At 41.1% G+C, this 12,433-nt stretch overlaps 1 protein-coding gene across 1 annotated transcript; it reads right to left on the bottom strand.

Moving 5' to 3' along the window:
- Positions 1-5,887: 5,887 nt before the first annotated feature.
- Positions 5,888-8,120, bottom strand: ADAM20 (ADAM metallopeptidase domain 20). The gene has a single exon (XM_045554709.1). The coding sequence runs from the start codon at positions 8,118-8,120 to the stop codon at positions 5,916-5,918; it is 2,205 nt and encodes a 734-aa protein (XP_045410665.1). The 3' UTR covers positions 5,888-5,915.
- Between the last annotated feature and the right edge of the window lie 4,313 nt (positions 8,121-12,433).

Here is a 12,433-nt window from a genome sequence, read left to right as displayed (position 1 = left end):
ACGTAAGGATCATAGGTATCTGAGGGAGAAGAAGAAAAAGGAAAATGTTTGGAAAACCTATTTGAGGGAAAAACCAAGGAAAACTTCCCTGGTGTTGCTAGAGATTTGGAAAACCTATTTGAGGGAAAAACCAAGGAAAACTTCCCTGGTGTTGCTAGAGATTTAGACATCCAGATCCAAGAAGCTCAGAGAACTCCTGGTGGAGGATGGCAGGATGGCTGACCAGAGGAAGCAGACAAATGCTTCCTCTCCGGAGAAAAACCAGGATATTCATCAAAAACCCAGTCTGAATAGATCATGGGAGGGTGAAAAAGCTAAGACAACAGGGAGGTGATGGAGAACACTCAGGGTGAAGCTAGAAGACAGACTGCCTGGGTGAGGTTTTTTTGAGGGCCTTGAATGGCCTCCAACTGAGATCCAGGAAAGGGGTAAGCGGGAGACCTTTGGGGCCCCAGGCTTCTGCCTGAAACCTTTCCAGTTTTGACTGAACAGGAGCTCCTTTATACTCACAGCCCCAGAGAGCTGCAGGGAATTCGGGTGTTTTTACAGGCTTCTAAACTCCAGACACCGGGGCCTAGAACTAATTGGAAGCACTTCCCCCAGTCCTCTGAGCCTGGCGCTGAAGCCTCTGCCTCACTGCTGGGCCAGGGAGGGAGATGGGAACCCAGGCAATCTGCACCCCCAGGAAAAATATCCCCTGCTGGCCATGAGCTGCTGCAGAACTAAGGGGTTTTGAGACGAGAAACGTTATGCCTGCTGGCCTTTTCACAGAGCTGCTGGCCTGGCTTCTTCCAGAGAGTGGTATCCTTTCTTTCCCCCTTCCCCCACTGAACTGCAGCAAAACTCCAAGCAGCTGGCTTGAGTACCATCCTAGGCTGCTGGAGACCAGCCTGCCTTTCCTAGTCAGAGTTGGTGCTTGGACTTGAGCATCCTAGGAATGGGTCTAAAGGCCTGTTCCCATATCCTGTGACTTGACTGTGTCCTTTGCGGGTGAGGAGGGGAGATGTGTGAACTGATCTCAAGTGGGGAGGGAGCCCATGTGGACAGAACAAGAAGAGAGTCTAGAGGGCTTTTACATTATGGCATACACATGGGACATCCCGCCCCCCATGAAAATAGCAGGTATTCTTTCTGTCCTGGCAGGGGAGGCTCACAGTCTGGTCCTGCTGTGCTGACAGAGCACAGTTGCCCTGTAACTGGCCCAACTGATTCGGTCAGAAGCCAGAAGGACATGGGTACCCAGGCAATCTCTTGTACCTCTAGGTGGAGTTTCCCCATTGCAGCTCTGGGCCAGAATGAAACTGTGGGGATTTTGGATCAGAAGCTCCACACCTGCCATCATTTTCCCTGGAGCTGCCTGCCTGGCTGCATCCACAGAGTGTGGGGTTCTTCTCCCTGCTTCCCCACCAACAAACTGCAGCGCAACTCCAAGTGGCTGCCTCTCATTCCCTCCAGGCAGCTGAGTACCAGGCTTGCTTTTCCTAAGTCAGGATAGTACTTCAACTTGGACAGTTTAGGAACGGGCTTGTTCCCATACTCCCACAACGCAATTGCACTGCTCAGGGACATGGAGGGATTTGTGAATTGATTTCAAGTCGGGAGGGAGCCCATGTGGACAGAAGTGAGAGAGAAGTGTAGTGTGCCTCTGTGCTGCAGTACAAACACAGGACACCATCCCCTTAGAAATGGCAGCAGCATTCTCTGTCCTGGCATTGGAGGCTCCCAGTCTGGTCCCGCTGTGCTCTGAGTGCAGTTGCCTACTGAGTGGCCTAGCTGATTTGGCCAGAAGCTAGGGGGTGGGCGGGTGGGGAGAGCAACCTGAACCCCACTTCCATCTACTAGACTGTGGATTCTTGACAACTTCAAGTCCATGAGCAGGTCCTATGGAGTGCTGGGGGCATCTCCACAACCTCCAGGATTCCCCCAGCAGCCTGGAAATCGACCTTTAGCCCTCATTGGTACAGCACTTGCACCAACCTCTGGGGAACCTGGATGCAGACTTGCCTGAAACAGCCCCACCTGGCTCTGCCCCACACATCAGCCTTGGGGGTGGCAGATCACAGGAAGGGGCCCCTGGGAGTTCCAGGGCCAAGCCCAGTGTGGGGGACATCTGAGTGCATCTTCTGGTAGAGTAGAGCTGGACATAGCTCCCAAACAACACCACATCTAGCTTTCTCTGGCCAGCATAACTTACTGGCAGGAAGGTCAATGTGTTCAGCCCATTGCATCGTTTGCCGATTCAATTGTACATAGCTTGGCCAACTCTTAACTGCAAGTGCCACCTACTGGTCTGGTGACAAAACTGCATGTTCCAACATAATTCTTCCTGTTAGAAGTGCACAAGGCTGGGGAAAGAAGCAAGATTCCAATTCCAGAGACCCCCATATCTCTTTCTTGGCAGAAAGCAGGGAACCTGCCCCCATATATAGTATACCACCACTACAGCCTACAAATAATTGGCATTTGAGAAAACCACAACAATAAACTATTACTAAAAAATCTATGCAGAGCTTTGGCCATCTTAAAGACAAGCAAAGACAAAGGTCTAATATATGCTACAGTCAAATCCTTGAGAGGGGAAACAAACAAACAAAAAAGAAGTCCCATTTAAACAAAAGTAAAGTAAAAACACACAAAGCAGCAGCTTCTCCAGAGGAGGAAGAATCAACACAAGAATTCTGGCAGTATGAAAAACCAGAATGTAACAACAACCCCCAAAAAGTTACACTAGCTCTCCAGCAAGTGACTCCAATCAAAAGGAAATTTTTGAAATGTCAGATATGCAATTCAAAATATAGACCACAAGTAAGCTCAATGGGATTGGTGACAAAGTTGAAAACCAACACAAAGAAACCTAAAAAATAATTCAGGACATGAATGAAAAAAATCCACTAAAGAGACAGAAACTATCTATCTAGTTTAAGTTTTTAAACTTAAAAAAATAGAACTTCTGGAAATTAAAGAATCTTCTATGGAAGTACAAAATACAGTGCAAAGCTTTAACAACAGACTAGACAAACAGAGGAAAGAATTTCAGAGCTTAAAGACAAGGCTTTTGAATTAACCCAGTTAGTCAAAAATAGAGCAAAAAGAATCAAGAACAACGAACAAACTCTTTAAGAATTATGAAACTATGTAAGATGACCAAACATAAGGATTACAGGTATCCCTAATGGAGAAGAAGAAAAAGCAAAAAGCATACAAAACCTACTTGAGGGAATAATGGAGGAAAATTTCCCTGGTCTTGGTAGAGATTTAGATACCCAAATACAAAAAGGTCATTGAACTTCTGGAAGACAAACAGGATATCTCCAAGGCACATAGTCATCAGACTGGCCAAAGTCAAAGTGAAGAAGAAAATCCTACAAGCAGCCAGGTGAAAAATTCAAGTAATTTATAAAGGATAACCCGTCAGACTAACAGCAGACTTCTCACAGGAAACCTTATAAGGCAGAAGGGAATGGGGTATTGTCTTCATTCTTCTTAAACAGAATAACTGTCATCTAAGAATTCTATATCATGCAAAACTAACCTTCATAAATGAAGGAGAAATGAAGTCTTTCCCAGAGAAGGAAACACAAGGGAATTTCTCACCAATAGACCTGCTCCAGAAGAAATCTTTAAAAGTACAATATATGTTGAACAACACAACTGATACTCTACAGTATAAAAACAACCAAAAGTGAAAACTCACAGCTCTTATAAAACAGAAATACAAGGGAGAAAGCAAAGACACTAGGTAGCATTCAACATGATGACTGGTACAGTATCTCATATATCAATATTAACATTGAATGTAAACAGTCAAAATGCCCCACTTAAAAGATACAGATTGGTGGAATGGATTAAAAACATAACCCAAATATATGCAGTCTCTAAGAAACCCATTAAACTCATAAAGATTCTCATAGACTTAGGTAAAAGGGTGGGAAAAATATTCCATTCAAACAAAAACTAAAAGTGAACAGGAATAGATATTCTCATATCAGATAAAACATATTTAAATCAACAACAGTAAAAAAAAAAGGTGAAGATGGTCATTATATAATGATAAAGGGATCGATTCAACAAAAAGATACAATAATCCTGAACATATATACACCTAACACAGGAGCAGCCAGATTCATAAAACAAATACTACAACACTTAAGGAAAGAAACAGACAGAAACATCGTAATAGCTGGGGACTTCTGATAGAAATAGACAGATCATTGTGGAGGAAAATGAACAAAAAAACAAGATTTAAATGGGGGTCTATAACAAACGAACCTAACAAACATTCACAGAACATTCTACTCCAAAATTACAAATACATATTCTTCTCATCAGTACATTGGGACATTTTCCAAGATAGATCATATGTTAGGCCACAAAAAAACTCTCAGAAAATTTTCAAAAATCGAAATGATACCGTGTACCCTCTTAGACTATAGTAGAATAAAACTGGAAATCAATTCCAAGAGGAACTCTCAAAACTATACAAACACATGGAAATTAAACAAACTATGATTGAACAATCAATGATGAAATCACGATGGAAATAAAAAAATTTATTAAATTTAACGACAAAGGTGACACAAGCTCCCAGAATCTCTAGGACACAGGAAAAGCAGTTATAAAAGGGAAGTTGACAGCACTAAATGCCTACATCAAAAAGACAGAAATATTACAAATTAACAACCTAATATCATACCTAAAGGAACTAGAACAAACCAAACCCAAAGCTAGCAGAAGAAAAGAAATAACAAAGATCAGAGCAAAACTAAGTGAAATGGAAATAAACAAAAATTACAAAGGATCAATGAAACAAAAGTTGGTTCTCGAAAAGATAAACTAAATCAATAGACCACTCCTAGATTAACCAGGACTAGAAAAGAAAGGATTCAAATAAGCTCATTCAGATATGAAAAAGAAGATATTAAAACTGATACCACAAAAATATGAAAGATTATCTGAAACTACTATGAACACCTCTGTAATTACAAACTAGAAAATCTAAAAGAAATGGATAAATTTTGGAAAAATACAAACTCTCAAGCTTAAATAAGTAAAAAATAGAAATACTGAACAGACCAATAATGAGTAGTGAGATTGAATCAATCATAAAAAAATCTCCCTAAAAATAGAAATACCATTTGATCCAGCAATAGCACTGTTAGGCATCTACCCAAAGGAACAAAAGACATTCTATAATAAAGACATCTGCACTCAAAATGTTTATGGCAGCACAATTCACTATTACAAGGATGTGGAAACAACTCAAGTGCTCGTCAATCCCTGAGTGGATTAATAAAATACGGCATATGTATACAATGGAACACTACTCAATTATAAAAAATGACAGTGATCTAGTACCTCTTATATTTTCCTGGATAGAACTTGAGCCCATCCTCCTAAGTGAGGTATCACAAGAATGGAAGAATAGGCACCACATGTACTCACCACACTAAGGTGCTCACCCAGTAGTAATATTCTGTAGGGATTGGGGGGTTGGGGTGGGTAAACTCATAATAGACGAGGTGAGCATTGTAGGGGGGAAAGGGCATGCCTCCAATTTTGGTTTGGATTTGGGAAAGTCATAACATGCAACCAAAATGTTTGTACCCCAATAATATCCTTAAATAAAAAATATATATATATGTCTTTTCTGTGCCTTTGCTCAGGAAACATAAAGAGATGCCTTCTGGGGAAAATCAATTTTTAATATTGCTTAAAACACTGAAGAGAGAGCTAGAACATGCTGGGAATACTTTGCTGTGATAGCTAATGCTTATGATCTTGACATGAAAGATCTTTGAATTTTTGTTTAAACAGTCAGATATGCCTTCATATTTCTCTATTATTAAAAGAAAAATTAGAGATTTTTAAATGAAATATGAGCCTTGGTTTTACTCTTATTTCCTTCCACATTGCTCCTACCTGTTTTCTTCGTTTCTATGCTCTTCTTCAACTTTCTTCTGTGTTTCTTTCCTTTTCTTACCAAGTACAAGGAAGCAACATAAAAATAAAAAAATCAAAGGAAGAAGCAACAATAATGACATATAACCCAAACTTCCCTTTGCATTTACCCCTTCCGTGCTGTGTCCAGGAGGTGGGCCGCTATCAACACTACCTCCAACGCCTTTGTATTTACAGTAGGGAGGTGCCCATCCACTGTCACAGTGACAGTGCTGTTTATTATTGCAGACCCCCCTCATGTTACAGGTCTCAGGCTGACAGGTTGGTGACGGAAGAACCATACTGGCACACTTCCTGTTGATGCAGATCTTTTCTGGACCACAAGTAGTTCCATCTTTCACTTGACCAACATCAGGTATAGACACCCCTAAATGATAATCAGTGCCCCAGCAAGTCGTGTCATTGAAGTGAAATTGATGCACTGTAGTATGGTCTATCAGTTTGGGAATCTCTCTTACATTTTCACACTGAACTCTCCCACACATGATATCAGCAGTCAAACACCGCATGTATATTGTGCCTTTCATACCACAGTGACCAAAACGATTTCCTTGGGTATTGATTTCTTTGTAGCAACTCTGAGATGCACCCAGTGCATCTTGGCCAAAAATCTCTTTACATTGCACATCATGGTTACTGCATGACTTTTTATAGCAGTAGGTATTAACACTACAGGAAAACCCATCCTGCACATATACATCTTCTGGGCATTGATGGGATGTCCCATTGCACCACTCTGGAAGGTCACATTCAGTGACCTGTTGTCTACATAAAGTTCCCGATGGCATGAATTTGCAGTCTTTGCAACACATTCCAAAAGCACAAGCAGCTCCAGGACTCAGAGTGCAGTTTAACAGACAACAGGGATCTTTCGCACACTGATTCACGGTTCCACAGTCACACTCCTCTCCTTCTTCAACCACTAGGTTTCCACAGAACTTCAGCCTAAAGATATTCTCTGGATATGGAGGAGGCTGAAGACATAATCCAGTACTGTAACTATTGTCAAAATATTGGGCATAACTGCAGTTGCTGAATCTAGTTGATGGCACTCTGTAGGCATACATTATGCAAAATTTGTGCCCACATACACACGATTCAGTGTCATGTATCATACCGATATTATGACCAAGCTCATGTGCGAAAACCAATGAAAAACCAACCACGCTGTTGTCTTCAAAAACATCAACTCCACAATTAAGTGGAAACTGGCATACTCCTTTAACATAGGCAACACCAAGCTTCACACCATAGAATTCTTTTATAAGAAGATGTGCAGTATCATGGTGCACTCGGTTATCAAAGTTATGATATTTCCAAACAGCAAACTCCTCCACAACATGATCTAAGTCCCCACTAGTAGAAAATGGATTTTTTTCAGTCCATATCTCAAGCCCAGTCAAAACTATATCAAGGTTAAGAGCATTATAGAGAGCATCCACAATATTGATAATAGCAAGTACTTGGAACTGAACTACTGACACGTTACTTTCAGAGAAAACGTATCTATCATGGTCTACTACAACTGCAAACTCAAGAAACCTCTGGTGGGTCCACTGGTCTAAATAAGAACTTTGCTTCAGAGTGAAATTGTATGAGAGTTGCAATTCCAACTGACGTGCTATTTTCTCTTCTGTTAAACCACATCTCTTACGTGGGAACTGTGTGTCTTCATTGTCTATCTTATACAGCAGGTGTTCAAATGTGGCAGAAATCCTAATTGGCTCAATTTCATAAGCAAGGTCATTTATCTGTAGCATTCCTCGAAAACCCCCAGAACAGGTACTGAGGGCAACCAGGGACTCAGGGACCCCTTCCACATAGCCATCGTAGTAGCAGTCATCACGAATGAAGGGCTGATCCTGGACGAGGGTATCCTGTTCCGTGTAGGTGAACACAGAGAGGTGTGTGGAAACCAATAGCTTCTTGAGCTTCAGGTGGACAATGTGTCTCTGGCCCCCAAACTGCAGGCTATAGGAGAGCCATCCCAGAGCCTTTGCACCTCTGCCCTTGCTGATCACCCTCAAGGGGATCACCACTTCTGGGGAGGTGAAATGCTGGGAGGGCCCGGCCTCAGAGGGGCCATAAGTGAACAAAGACACCTCAAGCCAGAGCAGCAGAACAGTGGCCCTGAGGTACAGCAGGGTCTCACCCACTGCCATTATGGAGCCATTTGTTCAGAGCAAAAGAGGACAGGGAGTGAGGAACTGCTGGTCAGGTTCCTTCTTCTGAGCTGCAGAGGGTGCAGGGCTGACCTGATGGATCTGTGTCCTGGCAGAGCCGGACCATCAGAGCTGCAGTGCTGAAAATAAAAAGTGAAAATAAGAAGAGCTAGGATGGGGAGAGTGGGATAGAAAGGGTAGGAGAGAGGGAGAGAAGAAAGTGAAACAAACTGAATCTCACATCGGGACTGATTTGAAGTAAGAAAGTGCATGGGATTCTCTTAATATATATGTGGGAATGGGGGTTCCTGTGGAATAAATGAAGAAGTTTGGACCCAGGTGGATAATTATCAGTGATGGTTGATACATAAATGAGACCAGAATTATAGAGCATGAGCAATATCCTTGGCATTATGATGTTGAGAGAAACTGTACCCACCTATGAGGGATTCCAGAACTAATGGGTACTACCAGATGCCACCAGAGAAAACCAAGGTCACTAGATGAAATATCTCAGGGAATGTATCTCTAAAAGAGGGGAAATCCCAATTGCCAGATTTCCTTTCCATGTCTCTCTTCATAATATCCTTAGTATTTGTCATAGAGTAAGATGGGAATGGGTAAATTGGGAGAGGATTATGAAAGAAAATGGCTTTGGAGAGCATAATAACCTATATTAAGCATTGTCATAAATATGATGAGGCTATAACACAAAAGTTTTTTCCAAAGAATCTTTGTGACAGGCCAGTCTTTGTCGCTGTTGCATTACTACAGTGACAAGTCCTGAAGGAACACTGCATTCCATTAATTTTGTGAACTGGTGTGTTCCAAAGGTCTTTCCTCTAATATTACTGGGACTTCAACCACTGTGAGAATCTTCTTCTGCATCAGTCATTAACTCTTCTATTTCCAGTAGCAATTAAAAAATTCCTCAAAACCCTATCACATCTTTCCACGCACTCAGTCTAGACCTATTTCAGCATTTGCCAAATTTGTGTCACAAACCATAGTGAGTCATGATATCAATTTAGTTGGCCACAAGTAAATGAAACACAACAGAGTGGAAATATCAGAGGGCTTCCCATGAATCCCTATCTGTTATTGTTTACTATCACCAAGAATATAACAAAAGCATAATGCTAACAGTTCTTATGCTAACTATCTCAACTGTTTACTGAATTCTAAACCGAAAAATTGTATTTAGTCTGTGAAGCTGGAGATAGCATTCTGTATATTATATTTCTACATTGTGAGTGGGCTTTCTAAAGAGTTTACCAAGTTGGGCACTAGAGGGACACTAAAAGGCAAAAAGAGGATAAGTTGTAACTTCCTATTTGCTTGCTGTTACTCTCTTCGTACCCCTAGCAGTGCTTCCTTGTTCTGGCGGTGATAGCTGGTTAATACCACATTTCCAGAGCCAGCTCTATCAAGGCCGTTGAAGGTACCAGTACCGGCAGAACAGACTTCCCTCCCTCACAAGTCTGAGAACTAGATAAACAAGCCCATCTTCCAGTCCCCTGGGCAACCAATGTCAGCCTGACAGTGTCTCTTTCTGAGATGTTACACTACCAGCTATATCAGGCCATGCCACAAATAGCCTTGATATCAGCCCCAAGTGAGCAATATCCTTCCTCTGAAACCTAAATCATACTTTTGGAGGACCTTCTTCCAAGTCCCTAAGGAGCCAGCACTACCTCAGCATCACTTTCTAAGAGGTCCAGCTATGAGCTCCACAACATGGCTTTCCTGAGATCCTAAATCACCAGCACCACCAAGGAATGCCCTGTCCCCTACAGTCCAGGTCCAGACCTATGATGCCCATTAGAAACAATCTAGGTTTTGATGACCCCAACCTCTTCCCTTTGTTTCCCCTTTCTTAGGGATGCATTAATAGCTCCTTCTGGGAATCCTACCTCTGTGTACCTCAGTGTTCCCTTTTTTAGTCCTTTCAGACCTTTAATACCTTTTCAAAGTTTTCCTATCTTAGTTTTCCTTGGTGGGTTTCTCTTTCCCAGACTGGATCTTCACAGACACAGGACTTGGTACCAGGAGTGATAAGCAAGACAGAAAGACAAAATGGGAATCCGGGATTGGTTTGGGCATGTCCATGGCCTCAAACCACTGCTGAACTCCCATCCAATAGGGAATGGGCATGCAGTGGCATCACAATTATTTAAATTACTACTCAACATTGATTGTGATGAAATGCCCTATTGACACAAGTACGTAAAGGGACAAAGTGACTATGTGATGATGACTATCGTACCTCAAGGACTGAGGGGTAGGATAGCTACATTTCATAATAATAGACAACTTACACAATTAGGCTCAAGACCCTACATTCTCAGCTGAAACAGAGCGCTTATAATAGTGGAATTGAAAGAATCTCTGCTTTAGCCATAGGACCAAGCTCAACAAAAATCAAAATAACTGTAGGGGTTCCAGAATTACAATGTGAGCTAAATATATACATTTGTCAACACTCTAGTGGGAAAAGTTAGTACATTGAGAAGGAAAACACATTGGGACTTGAAATGGGGAAATCCAGATGGACTTGGATGTTTCTGATTAGATGATTAGATCCTTCCAAGTATCCCCGAGTCTCCCTTACTAGTAAAAGAGCCCAAAAGGTGGCTGAGAAGTCTAGCCACCTCTAGCTTGAGACCCTGTAATGACCTCAGCTGGGGAACTTACTCTGCAAGAGGATGTCCAGTCTCCTCAAGACATACTCCTACCGCCCTTTATGGCTCTAGATGAAAATCAGAACCACATCTCAACATGCTCTAGGGGGACAAGTTCCAAGTCGGAAGTACAAGGAAATAACTTCTACCGTAAAATATTTGCAATATTTAACTAATTCATTTTGGCAAAAATACATGAAGAAACCATAATAATAGCAGTGGTTAAGTGGTTATAGATATAAAGAGGGTGTATCTGATAAGACAAAACTCAACAGGAACTTTTATCTACTTAATGAATAGCTTCCAAATGTATAAAGGAAATCTTGAGAAATATGAAACGGTAGAAAAATACAAAATCCACCGTAGGTATTAACATTCTTCTCTCGGTAACTGGTAGAACTGTAAGACAAAAAAATGAATAAGGAAATAGAAAATTCGAGCAACGTTAATTGACTTAACCTAATTAACACATAAAAACACCACACCCAATTACAGCACAAATTAGGTTCAAATGCACATGAAATATTTACCAAAAAAGGTGATATCCATGGTTATAAAGGAAGTCTCAAGACCACAAAAATATTGGACAGGTGATATTTCATTGTGGTTTTGATTTGCATGTCCTTAATTATTAGAGATGTTGAGCATTTCTGTAGATGTTTGCTGGCCATTATTCTATCTTCTTCTGAAAAGTTTCTATTCATTTCCTTTGCCCATTTATTGATGGGGTTGTTTGATTTTTTCTTATTGATTTCTTTATGTTCTAGATAGATTCTTGTTATCAGCCCTTTATCAGATGTGTAGAGAGCAAATATTTTCTCCCCTTCTGTAGGCTGTCTATCCACTCTAATGATAGTTTCCTTGGCTGTGCAAAAGCTTTTAAATTTGATCAGATCCCATTTATTTATTTTTGTTGCTGCTGTGATTGCTTTGGGGGTCTTCTTCAAGAATTCTTTGCCTAGGTCGATATCTGAAAGGGTCTTCCCCACATCTTCTTCTAGAGTTCTTAAGGTTTCATGCCTTACGTTTAAGTCTCTTATCACTGCCACCACTAGGTCCCAAACCCTGGCCAACCTGGTGTCCCAGTCCCCAAAAAACTTCATCATACCCTCCATGAACAACTGCACACTAAGCCACCAAGGAATCACAGACACCACTGATGCTGTTTATAGCCAAAGAAATCATTCACATACTATAGATTACTATATGTGCCCAGAAAGAAAACCAAGGGGCCCTACCATACCAATACCAAGAACATGTCTTCAGGAAAAAGTCCTCCCCTTTAAAAGCAAATTCAAAAACATGGGAAAAGTGACCGTTTCAACAGATGTCCAGATATCAATGTAAGCACACAGGAAAGATAAAAAAGGAAGGAAAGATGACATCTCCAAAAAAACCTAAATAATTCTCCAACAACACATCCAAATCAAAAGTAAATCAAAATCCTGAAAAAAGAGTTCAAAATATTGATACTGTAGAAGTTTATTGAAATACAAGACATTTCTGAAAAGCAATACAAAGAAGCAAAAATAATTTCAGGATATGGATGAGAAGTGTACCAAAGAGTGAGATATCATAAAAAAAGAACCAAAGAGAAACTCTGGAACTGAAAAATTCACTGAATTGAATACA

The sequence above is a fragment of the Lemur catta genome, chromosome 1, assembly GCF_020740605.2.
Source record: "Lemur catta isolate mLemCat1 chromosome 1, mLemCat1.pri, whole genome shotgun sequence".
Taxonomy (NCBI): Eukaryota; Metazoa; Chordata; class Mammalia; order Primates; family Lemuridae; genus Lemur; species Lemur catta.
Note: the sequence above shows the minus strand (reverse complement) of the source record. Positions and strands in the feature narration are given on the sequence as shown.

Coding starts and splice junctions, on each gene's coding strand:
- ADAM20 (XM_045554709.1), bottom strand. CDS start 8,120: ATGGCAGTGGGTGAGACCCTGCTGTACCTCAGGGCCACTGTTCTGCTG.